We start from the raw sequence: 11,531 nt of genomic DNA, 5'->3' as shown, positions 1-11,531 counted from the left end.
GTGGGGGGGAATTTTGTTATATAGCATTATTTTTGTTTTGTTTTGGTTTTTGTTTTTATTTTATTTATTTATTTTTTTTTAATTTTATTTTATTTTTAAACTTTACATAATGGTATTAGTTTTGCCAAATATCAAAATGAATCCACCACAGGTACATGTATACCTGTGATGTCTCTGTTTTTTAATACTCTGTCTAGGTTTGTCATAGCTTTTCTCCGAAGGAGCAAGTGTCTTTTAATTGTGTGGCTGCAGTCAATATCTGCAGTGATTTTTGAGCCCAAGAATCCATTCATATCTCTCCCCTATTTTAGAAACCTTCAAATAAGCTTCTTGGCTTTCTGTTCAAGAAGGCTTTCAGTCCTTTACCAGGAAGGAATGCTCTAATTAACTCTTGCTTGTCTCTGTCCCCACCTCTGGCCACTTTTTCCTATGGAATTTTTTGGTATAACTGTTTTGAGCTACTCAGGGTTCCCTCAGCTCCTGTCCTGTCTCTGGGCCTGTGCACATGCTGTCCTGCTGAGACTTCCCTAACCTGTTTTGCTCATCTTGAAATCTCAGCTCTGCTATTACTGCTCTGGGGAGCTCTCTGCATCACTTTGGCCACTGTCCCCCCACATACCCTTCAAAATGCTTGGCAAGAAGTCCATGCTTGTTCTTTGGACATGTAAATTTGGGACATTACTTCTCTTTGAAATTTATAATAAATATTAAAGTATTAAAAGGCCTGAGATTGCTGTAGAAAGACCTATTTCAATATCTTTAACCCAGCATTTCCCAAACTTACTTGAACATTTAACTTCTTTTCACAAATCCATCATCACCATTCTTTGGAAAAGTGTGGCTTAATCTGGTTTAGGAAGAACCTCCTTCTCTGATAATACCCCACATGTAGCAGTATCACAGTACTTACCATGTATGTCACTGTAATTGTAAAGTCATTTTTCCAGAACACCTTTCATGTAAATACCTTGGTGATTATATAATCACCACACTTTTGCCAATGTTAGATGTTCAATACCTGGGACACATTTTAAGTATCTGGTATATGTTAATAAACACATTATTGACCAAAAGGACCATCTACTTTATTGCTATTGACAATTAATGTATACTATTTGAATAGGGTGTGCAATGAAATTGTTTGGCCAGAATATCCCCATATCCAGCATGGAATACAATTCATAATATTATTGACATGTTTTCTGAGAATGACATGCTTATAAAGGTTTCTTAATGCCCTTATTTTTAAGATGAGAGTCTACCTTGGTCTGTTATGTCAGCTTGGTTTCAAAGACGTTTTTTAATTGTTTTGGGACCCATATTTAGATTTTTTGCTGTTGCTTTGTGTTTTATTTTTGAGAAGACCATGACTAAAGAATACATAGAGGGTATTTAACTTGAAGAGAACACTTAAACTCCACATTTGGCTTGAGGGTCCTGAGAACATGGAGACTGACCCCATACCGCTCAGCTGAGAGGTCCTAGCCTACCAGCTCATCCCCCAGGAAAAGATTCCACCTTCACCTCTCACCACTGGCAGATCTCCCTGCTATTTAGGAGACCCCAAGAGTCTCCCTGCATATGGGCTGAGGACCCCGCCTCTCTTACGAGTCAGGAGATCTGGATGTCCAGACGAGTAACAGTGGGGAGAGAAAATGTACAAAGCATTAATGGTAACTTAGCAGCTTGAAGGGGGTAAAAACAACATAATCAGAAAATGTAGCTCTCTGTGAGGAACCTTTTAAAAAAAGAAGCCAGAAGAACTCTAAAAGAAAATAATATAAATTTCTAAGGAGACTACAGAAGTTATTACAAAGGAGCAATCTGAGGAAAAGAAAGAGTTCTTGGAACTCAAAAACATTGCTGAAAAAGGAATTAAGTATCTTGAAGCTCAGATGGAAGAATTATCACATACAGAAAAAAAAATCTCAAAGAAATGGAAATTATGAGTGGAAAATGAAAGTTACACATGGAGGATGCATCCTATTGTTGGTAGAGGGTGAATAGATTCAATCTTCTTGAAAACCTCCATTTAATATTAAGCTGCAAAGATCCTGTCAATAAAGTGTTCACAATTCTAAGAACTACCCTAAAGTATAGGCATGTGAGTCTAAAAAAAGAAGTTCAAAATGCTTTCTCATTGCAAGCTTATTGTAGTAGCTAAAAAGCACATGCAAGCTAAATGTTCATCACTATGGGACTGGTTAAATAAATTAGAGCATTACATAAATAAGTTTCTATTTAGTCACTAAAAAAAATGAGGAGATGTATATATACTGACTTGAAATATATGTCCACAAAAACTATTAAAAGATAAAAGCATATTTAACAAAATTACATAGTATGACCTTGTTTTGTTGAAAGAATGTTAATGATATTTGTGTATATGTCTAAAGGTTTATGTATGTATATTTGCTTTCATAAGCATAAAAAACAATTTGGAATAATGCCTTCACATACTATTGACAACATTACCTCTGGGAAATGAGGCTGGAGTGTTGGACAAGAACATTCACTTCTTTGTATACTTTAGAATAAATCTGGGAGGTTCTGAACACTTTTTCATTTTGGTGCTCTTTCATATTTTCCAAAATTTCTGTAATGAAAATAGCTTATTTAATTAAACTTTTACTGTTTAAAGCTAGAAAGAAATCAAAACACAAGAAGTCACATATAAGTAAACTTGGCAAGGCAATGGAAGGGTTTGTTGAGATCTCAGCAAAGGCAGAGTCAATACTAGGAAAAAAACAACAGTGAAATCCCAATACCATAACAGAAGCTATTTGAAATGTTTATAAAATTCATAAAACACTACAGCAAATAAATAAATGAGCTACTGTTAACAGAATTATTAACAATCATGAAAAGCCAATCAACTATGATTTTTTAAAGACAAGCCCACTTTGGGTTAAATCAAGACCCAAGGTCAGAGAAAAAAGAGATTGAATGTGGCATATTTTATAACCAGTTAAGGAATATTTTTGACTCACATAGAGAGTGCAGCTCTTTGTCTGCTGATTCCTCACTTTGTACTCAGTAAAGACAGTCATAAGCACCCTATGTTAGTGCTTAGAATGGGCAAGGTCTCTGCCAAGGGCTTTATATGCGTATTCCTCTGATAAGCACAGCAATCTTAGGAGAGATGTAGGTGCCGCATGTTACAGGAAAGGCACTGAGCTACGTAAAGACTGATGGACACACATGTGATGTCAGAAACTGAACAAGCGTAAGGTTGAATGACTGTTAGAGGTCACACAGGGGGTCAGTGGAGGATCTGACACTGAACTACCAGCCTCTAATGCTGTTGTCTCTACCTTCAGTGTGGGAGCTGTGGGCAGAGACTCTCAAACTCTCAAGGGCCCAGCACATGAAGAACATTTGGTCAAAGTGAAGAGGATCCACCGTTCACATAATTTTTACCCAGTAACTGGCATATTCTACTTGTATGAAACCTGCATTGGTTTTCTTATTTTCCCATGTAACTTAAAAGACTATTGGTTCCCAGCATTCCTGGGATTAAGTGAGATAAAGAACAAGTATTCTAGTGTGTGTGTGTGTGTGTGTGTGTGTGTGTGTGTGTGTACATGCACGCTCTGTCCCTCAGTCATGTCTGAATCTTTGCTTCTCCATTGACTGTAGCCCACAAGGCTCCCCTGTCCAGGGGAATTTTCCAGGCAAGAATACTGGTGTGGATTGCCATTTCCTTATCCAGGGGATCTTCACAACCCAGGGATTGAACCCATATCTCTTACATCTTCTGCACTGGCAGGCAAATTCTTTACCACTGTGCCATGTGGGAAGGCCCTATTCCTACCATGCCAATAAGCAAATACTTTAAATTAACATAAAATAGAATTAGTTCTATATTCAGAATAAGAAAGTGGTAGCCACTTCATCTCAAAATTTATAATCTTGGACTAGCAGGAAGTAACATTGTATATTACCGAGAGGAATAGGTATACTGATTTGACTCCATGTGTGATATTACTCAAACAATGACATTGGCACTGATGAGTTTTTTTGCTGTCATAAAATTTTAAACAGCAGACAACTCAAGTCAAATATTTCAATCAGCATAAGCATTCATTTTCTTAAAAAGTGTCAATCATAAGTTACAGATCATAACCAGATGGTATCAGCCACAAAAAGCAGACTGGGAGAAGTTGAGAGAGATAGGTGATGCAGAGAATCCTTTGGTTGGACACCTTGGCCTAGAGCTCCAGGGCTGTCATTTGACAGATCTCAGTAATCACCAGAGCATAGGAGACTGGATTTCTAACAAGGAGACCGGAGATGGTATCCGAGTGCTTTGGACAAGGCCCATGCCTGTGGACCTGGCGATTGAATCAGACCCAAGCACTACCATGAGCTGAGGATGGTAGATTGCTGTCCTTGCATATCTTATGAGCATGGCTCCTGTGCTGGGTACAGGCAGAGACACGTTGTGTGTTGTGTCTCCCCAAGGCGGGAGCAAAGGTTCAACTTCCATAACTAAGGTAATCCAGGATTGATATCAGAAGAGCCCATCCGTGACCCCCTGAAGATTCCCATGGGGTGCAAGGACGGACTCTGCTGAGATGCATACAGGGTAAGGCAAATGGTGGCCTGGTCTCCTGATTCTCAAAGGAGCCAGTTCCTCCTGCCCAGCGCCTGTGCCCTTGATGATGTCCCTTCCCCTGGTGTGCTCTGCTCTCCGCATTTGCTCTCTTAACTCCTACCCTGTGGCCACAATAGCACCTCTTGTAGGCATGCTGACTCATAACACTAGCAGTGTTAGCTGTTATCATTAATATGGACTTTTCATCAGATATTATCCTAACACTTCCCCAATTAGAATTCCCTGATTTCTCTTTCTAGATTGAATCCTCAAAGACCACCTTCCCACCTCACTGAGCACCTTGTAATTTTGCACTGTGTCACCTCATGATCTTTCCAAGTGTTTAGTTATCTCTTCAATCACACATTATCATGAGGGCAGGGAATGTATGATTAGTGCCCACCACAGAGTCCTTCACATACGAGGCACTGAAGGAACATTTAGCAAATGAGCTAATCATTAAAGTGAAGGGCTCTCTTTCTCCTTTAAGAACTCAGGTTTTCTTTTTCAAATGTGGAAGTAAGCTTAGAAAAGCAAAGGCAAGTTTTTATGGTTTTTAATGGTCTGTAAAACCTCACCACCACAATGTTCTTAATGGTTTTATTTATTTTGTACCCCAAGAAAAACGATTGGTCCTACCGCATTAGGTAGCTACATAAGTTAGTCTCAAGGATGGTTTTGAATAGTTTTCAAAGTAATCAATGATATTTCTGTGAAATTGTTGCCCAAATGAAGAGCTATTATCCAGTGAATCGGCGAAGTAAGGGACAGTTTTCTTTACTGATACTTTCAAAGCTCAAGAAGAAGCTGTTATGTGAGGCAGTAGTAAAAACTTTTCTCAGTAGGTGAGAACATTCTAAGTCTGTTTCCTAGCAACAATTTCCTCAAAGGAACTGAAGAGCTCAAAATTTCAGAGGAATCCTCGATACACTTTTTGTTTGAGGGGCAAGAGCTGGGTGGCAGGGGAGTGAGGGGAATGTATGTAGGGGGCAGGGCAAGTGATCCTAATTCCTTCAAGTTAGTGATACATGTGACATTTTTCTGAATCTCACCATAGGGTCCATCTAAAAAATTCAACTCAATAAAAATGCATCATGCACCTGCCTTACGTAAAAGCTCTGAAAGAAGAATATCCTTGTTTTGTTTTGTTTTTTCCTGGGCCCGGCCATTCAATAATTTAGTACATTGTCAATCTAGGAACCCCAACCCCAATCATCTCTATGATTATAAACAAGGAATTAGGTGGCTTACTAAAATACTTAGGGGTTTTCCAATGTGGATTTGGATCTAATTCAAATTATTAACGTTCTCAGCAGTTGGAAAAAATGAAGATTCGAGGGAGGCCATCTGGGAGAGAAATTTGGGAAAATGGTACAGTTTTGACTGCCAAGAGTGGAGACATTCCCACCCAAGCAAAATGATCTCTGTAGCTACCTTCCTAGCTCCAATTCCATGAACTTGTTAGTTTTCCAAGTTGGCCTTCTGATAGTAATAATAACAATAACAGTAACAATACCAGGTAGCACTCTCTTCAGTATGGGCCAGCCTTATATTACTACCTGACATGTATTATCTTATTTAACCGTTACATCAGTTCTTTGAAATAGCCACTATTTTTATTTCTCTCCATCCCAAAGCATTGAATCAATTTGCCAAAGTCACGCTATTACTAAAAATGGCAGAGGCTGGAAAAATATTGCTCACCGAGGTGACTCATCTGACTCATCCAGATCCATGTGGGTGGCGTGACGAGTGACATGATCTTTTTGTCAGGCTGAGGACATTGTGACTTGACTGCTCAGGCTGGGAGATGACTGGGATCATTTGAATCTCACAACCCAAACACTTCACATCAATCATGGTGACTTACCTGCCATTCTCAATAAACCTACCACCCTGAAAAATACCCTTTTGGATATAGCCGCAATGGATTTTTTAAAAATGGATTTGGAAGCGAATTGTCTGGTGGGCTGCCACCTTGAACAAATTGCCGGCACACCCGGCAGACTTCCTCCAAGCATGGGCACAGTCTAATTGTCCCTCTTTTTTCACTGCAGTCTTGAACGAAGAGAGACTTGGCGTTGATTTCAACCTCCCCCTGCCCCCAGAAAACTTGGAAAAGTTTTCTTGGAAAAGAAAACTTGTCCACTTATCCCAATAAGCATGAATTGAGAAAATCGTAATTTTCAGGAGGAGTCTCAGTTAATGGAACAAAGGGTCGGACCTGGGCCTTCTAGAACAGGGTACGAAGTGAGTACAAACCAGGAGCAAGAGGGTGATGAACTGAGCCAGCAGCCTGTGCAACCTCTCACCAGGATCAGACCTGGGAGACAAGTGAGCATCAAGGGATCTCAAAATTAAAGGATGCTCGGGACAGGGAGCTGAGCGTGCAGTGAGGCATCACCATTGACTCACGTGCTTTCTTTGTGGACTGCAGGTCCCTGTGCCTCCAAGAAGAGTTTCCCAAGAAAAAATGGTTTCATCTCTAAGCTTCTCATTTTTTCAAACGAGAAAACATATTCAAAGGCTGCACCTTTGGAGGCAATTCAATGCCCTCTTCACTTGTAATTGGTCACTCTGCATTTTTTTTAACACAGTTTTTTCTCTCTTTGTTTCAGAGGCTACCACTTAAAGACAGGCATTTCACTTGCAGTAAAATGTAAGTACATTTCCTCCTTGAAATGTATCTCCTTCTAGCTCTAATTCCTAAAAGCTCCTAATCTTTAAGGCTCCCATCTCACATTGCTGAATTTTTCAAGTCTGGCTCAACAAATGCAGTTTAAATCTAATATTTCACACTCTTGATTTGTGTAATGTTGTGGAACATTTTATAAACCATTTAGGAAGCAGATTGAACCTGACTGTGGTTGTGAGCAGGTTACCTCTAAAAGAAGGCTAGAAAAAAAGTAAGGAGGAAAGAATTAGACAGCATTCTTTTAGACATTATGAGAGTGTGACAGCATGCTTTTGAATATTCAAGTTCTCTCGCAAATGGCTGACTACTCTTTATTACTCTTTGTCTGGGTGACCCTTGGAGTCACAGATTGTTTTCCGTTTAACAATACTGTAATTATCTTAATAATTCTTTCCTATGTATGCTGCGTTATAGCCACTCTCTAGACTGGTGTTCTTTCTAGAATGACTCTCTTGAGTATTACATTTCTTTATTCTTGGTACTCTCAGCGTCCCTACCCAAATTACAACCCCTCTCTATTTTAAAAGACAAAATAAAATTATACCAGGTCTGAACTAGCAGTTCTGAGTATTTTAGAGTTTTGCCTTTGAGAATTAGGATGTGACTATTTTTTTCTTTTTTTAATTAAAATGTATCTAATAATTTTAGCCAGATAATATGAACATTCCATCTGCCTCTGGAATAATTTGATTATGAGAATCTAAGAACAAAGACATCTAATGTTCCTTACCTTGCAACATATATCACAAATTCTTAAAACAGGAAAGTCCCACTAGTCACACTAGACTCTATTGTGCAAGTTCAAAAAGCAGAGGATAAATGTGGATTCAGTATGAAGACTCTCGATATTCAATAGTAGTTTAAGTGGTAGTGAGTTTCTTGTCACTCTGGATAAGTAAGTAGGAGACCAACAATGCCCAGCTCCTGATTCACACAGAATCTCTACTGGAAGGTCCATCTCAGCAGTCACTGAAGCATTTAATTAGACATCTTGGACCAGAGAGAATCCAGAGGTCTCACTTAAATTTTACATATTATGCATGTTCTAATAGATTCTCTTTGAATCATTCAGACCCTGAGAGCAATGATGTGCTCAGGTGAACTGTAAGAAAAACTTAGGTTTTACTGACTTCCCTGGATGATGTCTTCTGTTTGTTCTCTAGAAGAAATTGATCCCACTGCTATTCCCCAAATATCTAAATGTCAGCACAAGAAACATCACCCTTAAAATCATTTACATTTTATGTCTAAGTATTATGCACTCACTGGAATTTGTAAAATGTCAAGTTCTGTGTTATACTGCTTTGGTATTTATTACATTATCAAGACACCTTCATGCTATACATGATTTAAGCAGCTTTTCCCAATAGAGTCATTCTAGATTTTATGAGCAATCTTCCTTTTCACGTGCTATCATGAGTATTGTATAAAGGGTAACTTTTGACTGTACTCTCTCCTTTGAACATAGAATGCCATTCGGGAAACACCATCTGTGTTTCTTCCCTGAATATTCATATTTGGCAGATCTTTTTCATACAGAGTCTGGTTATTACATTTACACTGCTTTTAAATAATTTAATGTTAAATACTAAAACATGGTTGATATATGTTCATGGTAAAAATTAAGTGAAGGGCAATTTAAAGCAGCATTTTAAGTCATTATATGCAAATATGCAACTATAAACACATATATTGGAGAAGGAAATGGCAACCAACTCCAGCGTTCTTGCCTGGTGAATCCCAGGGATGGGGGAGCCTGATAGACTGCCATCTATGGGGTCACACAGAGTCGGACACGACTGAAGTGACTTAGCAGCAGCAGCAGCAGCAAACACACATATGACTGTTAGCTCAAGATCTCTTGATCAAAATTTCAGCTGAAAACACCTAGATTGAGGGTGGGGGGCAGAAATCTAGTTATGTCACTTTGGGTAATTTATGATCATTTTATTTTTACATTTTTTTCTCAAAGACATACAAAGTGCTTGGTGACCTAGTTTATTAATTCTTAGCAAACTTGCACTAGAATTTTATACCATCTATGTACCTTTCCACATCATCTCAGAGCAACTGGCTCAAAGTTGGTCTGACCTGTGGAGTCATGGAAACGCGTTCAAATCATCAGGCTATTGTGACTGGGGTTCATTTTGGCAGCCAGACTCAATAGACCCCTCTGGAGTTGGCCTTGTGTCCTAACGATGATTGTATTATACAGTCAATACAAATGGAGAACCACCTAATCAGCACTCCATTCAAACAAGGCTTCCATCCCCAGTGACTGGCAGGAGGCTTTGCAAGTAAAGGTCCTGGGAATGTATATGCGCCAAGTAAAACCCCAGGCCCACTGTGGGGGAGGGAGGGCAGCCTTACGCAAGTCAGGAAGGTGTGCTCACTGCAGCAAAAGGGCAGGTGGTGAACGGAGCTCAGGAGAAAGAACAAGAAGGTGCATGTCTGATTCCCGGATCACTCTCTCAGAAATGGTATGATTTTTGAGAATTTTAGTTAACCTCTCAATTTCTAAGTATCCGTATTATGGCTGGGTGGAGAATGAACAGGGAAGAAAAACATTTTCTTACCTCCGTCTAAGGGTGGTTGTGATAACAGCATAACATTTCAGAAAGATTTTATCATCTAAAAATGCTTTCTATCTTCAAAGGATTCTTATTAATTATCGGAGGCACTTGCTGTTTTTCTGTGGAAGTCCCACGGACTCTGGAAGCAAACTTTAGGTCTTAAAATCAATATTTCACAATAGAAGAAAAAGAACTATATGGAGCCATAACGTACCCCTGGAAAGACTTGTACCCACATATTTTGTTTCTTTTCAATTACACGTACTCTTTAGGACCACTGCCTCTGGTGGGAGAACTGTCTTCTGGGTGGTATGGATGAGAAAGTTGCCAAACAAACCTGAATTATCCAGAGGCCTGTAAAATGCACAATTGCTTTTTAAGAGGCCTGGTGATATTGTGTGTTCCTTTCGATTTTTGGCAGTAACGATTTTCTGCAATTTGTGGTTTTGCGATTTTTCTTTACGCAGACAACACTCTGGCTCTCATTCAATGCCCCACTGGTTGGGGGCAAGAGGGGAGGAGAGAAAGAGAGAGAGATTCCCTGGGGCTCTATCCACTCCAGAAAAAGAAGGAAATGTTAATGAAATAAGTCAGAAAGAATGCTTGAGACTCGTGGAAGCTGGTTGGTTAGTAGGGAAGAAGCAACTTTTAATAAATAGCCAAATGTGGTTAGGATTTTATCAGGGGCTTCTCTGGTGGCTCAGAGGTTAAAGCGTCTGCCTCCAATGAGGGAGACCCGGGTTCGATCCCTGGGTCGGGAAGATGCCCTGGAGAAGGAAATGGCAACCCACTCCAGTGTTCTTGCCTGGAGAATCCCATGGATGGAGAAGCCTGGTAGGCTACAGTCCACGGGGTCGCAAAGAGTCTGACACGACTGAGCGACTTCACTCACTCACTCAGTCAGGGGCTTTCATCAGCTACGCAAAGCTGATGAAACTCCTTAACTCCTCTTGACGCTCCACTGGGCTTCGTCTAGATTGCAATATCAATCTATTTTCTTTTCCTATATTTGATAAGCCTAGAACAGTCTCTTCTACCAGGTCCCATCAGTCTTCTGGCCTTGATGGGACTGTCTTTAAATACTCCATCTTTAAGTGTCTGCTTGCCAGTTAGGTTAACTTGGCTTTTGTAAATTACCTGAAGATCCGTGTGCCAGAGTTTTTGCCCTTATCTCTTAGCAGAGGTAGCACGTGTATGTAGCTTTTATGTAGATGAGAGAAATTTGTTCTGTTTCTGTTTATCATCTCTGGAAAGGCTTTGCTGACTTGTGTTTGCTTTTTTATGACTGCTAGGCATTGCGACTGAAGCGACTTAGCAGCAGCAGCAGCAGCAGGCATTGTGCTGAAGGATTTAAAGTTGCATCCAGGGTGAACTGTATTTCTTCTCTGTTCACTTCTTTATATCTAAAGAAACCCTGTTCTCCGTGGAGTGGAGTAGATATCCCAGGACTTATGCCCACTGTTCCTGGACTTTTGATGCACAAAGGCAATTGCACAGGCCCCTTATTTCTTCTCTTTCTATGACCTAAACATCACTGCTTCTTTTGCTTCTAGGAAGAATAATTATTACTTGTAGATTAATTGTGTAATTTTCACTTATTTGTGTAATATATGGTCTTCCTATATGTTCCCTAGGGAACTGTTTGTATCATTATAAATCATGTGTT

General features: G+C 39.6%; 1 protein-coding gene across 1 annotated transcript in view; it reads left to right on the top strand.

Moving 5' to 3' along the window:
* Nucleotides 1-6,523: 6,523 nt before the first annotated feature.
* Nucleotides 6,524-11,531, top strand: part of ANKFN1 (ankyrin-repeat and fibronectin type III domain containing 1) — a 275,609-nt gene continuing 270,601 nt past the window's right edge. The window contains exons 1-3 of the mRNA XM_010852951.1: nt 6,524-6,562; nt 6,788-6,931; nt 7,216-7,256. Coding sequence (XP_010851253.1) covers nt 6,524-6,562; nt 6,788-6,931; nt 7,216-7,256 — 224 coding nt within the window. The remainder of the gene's footprint in view (nt 6,563-6,787; nt 6,932-7,215; nt 7,257-11,531) is intronic.

Source organism: Bison bison, unplaced genomic scaffold, assembly GCF_000754665.1.
Source record: "Bison bison bison isolate TAMUID 2011002044 unplaced genomic scaffold, Bison_UMD1.0 scf7180017864317, whole genome shotgun sequence".
NCBI classification, from domain to species: domain Eukaryota; kingdom Metazoa; phylum Chordata; class Mammalia; order Artiodactyla; family Bovidae; genus Bison; species Bison bison.
The sequence above is the reverse complement of the archived record's forward strand: the minus strand, read 5'-3'. Positions and strand labels throughout refer to the sequence as shown.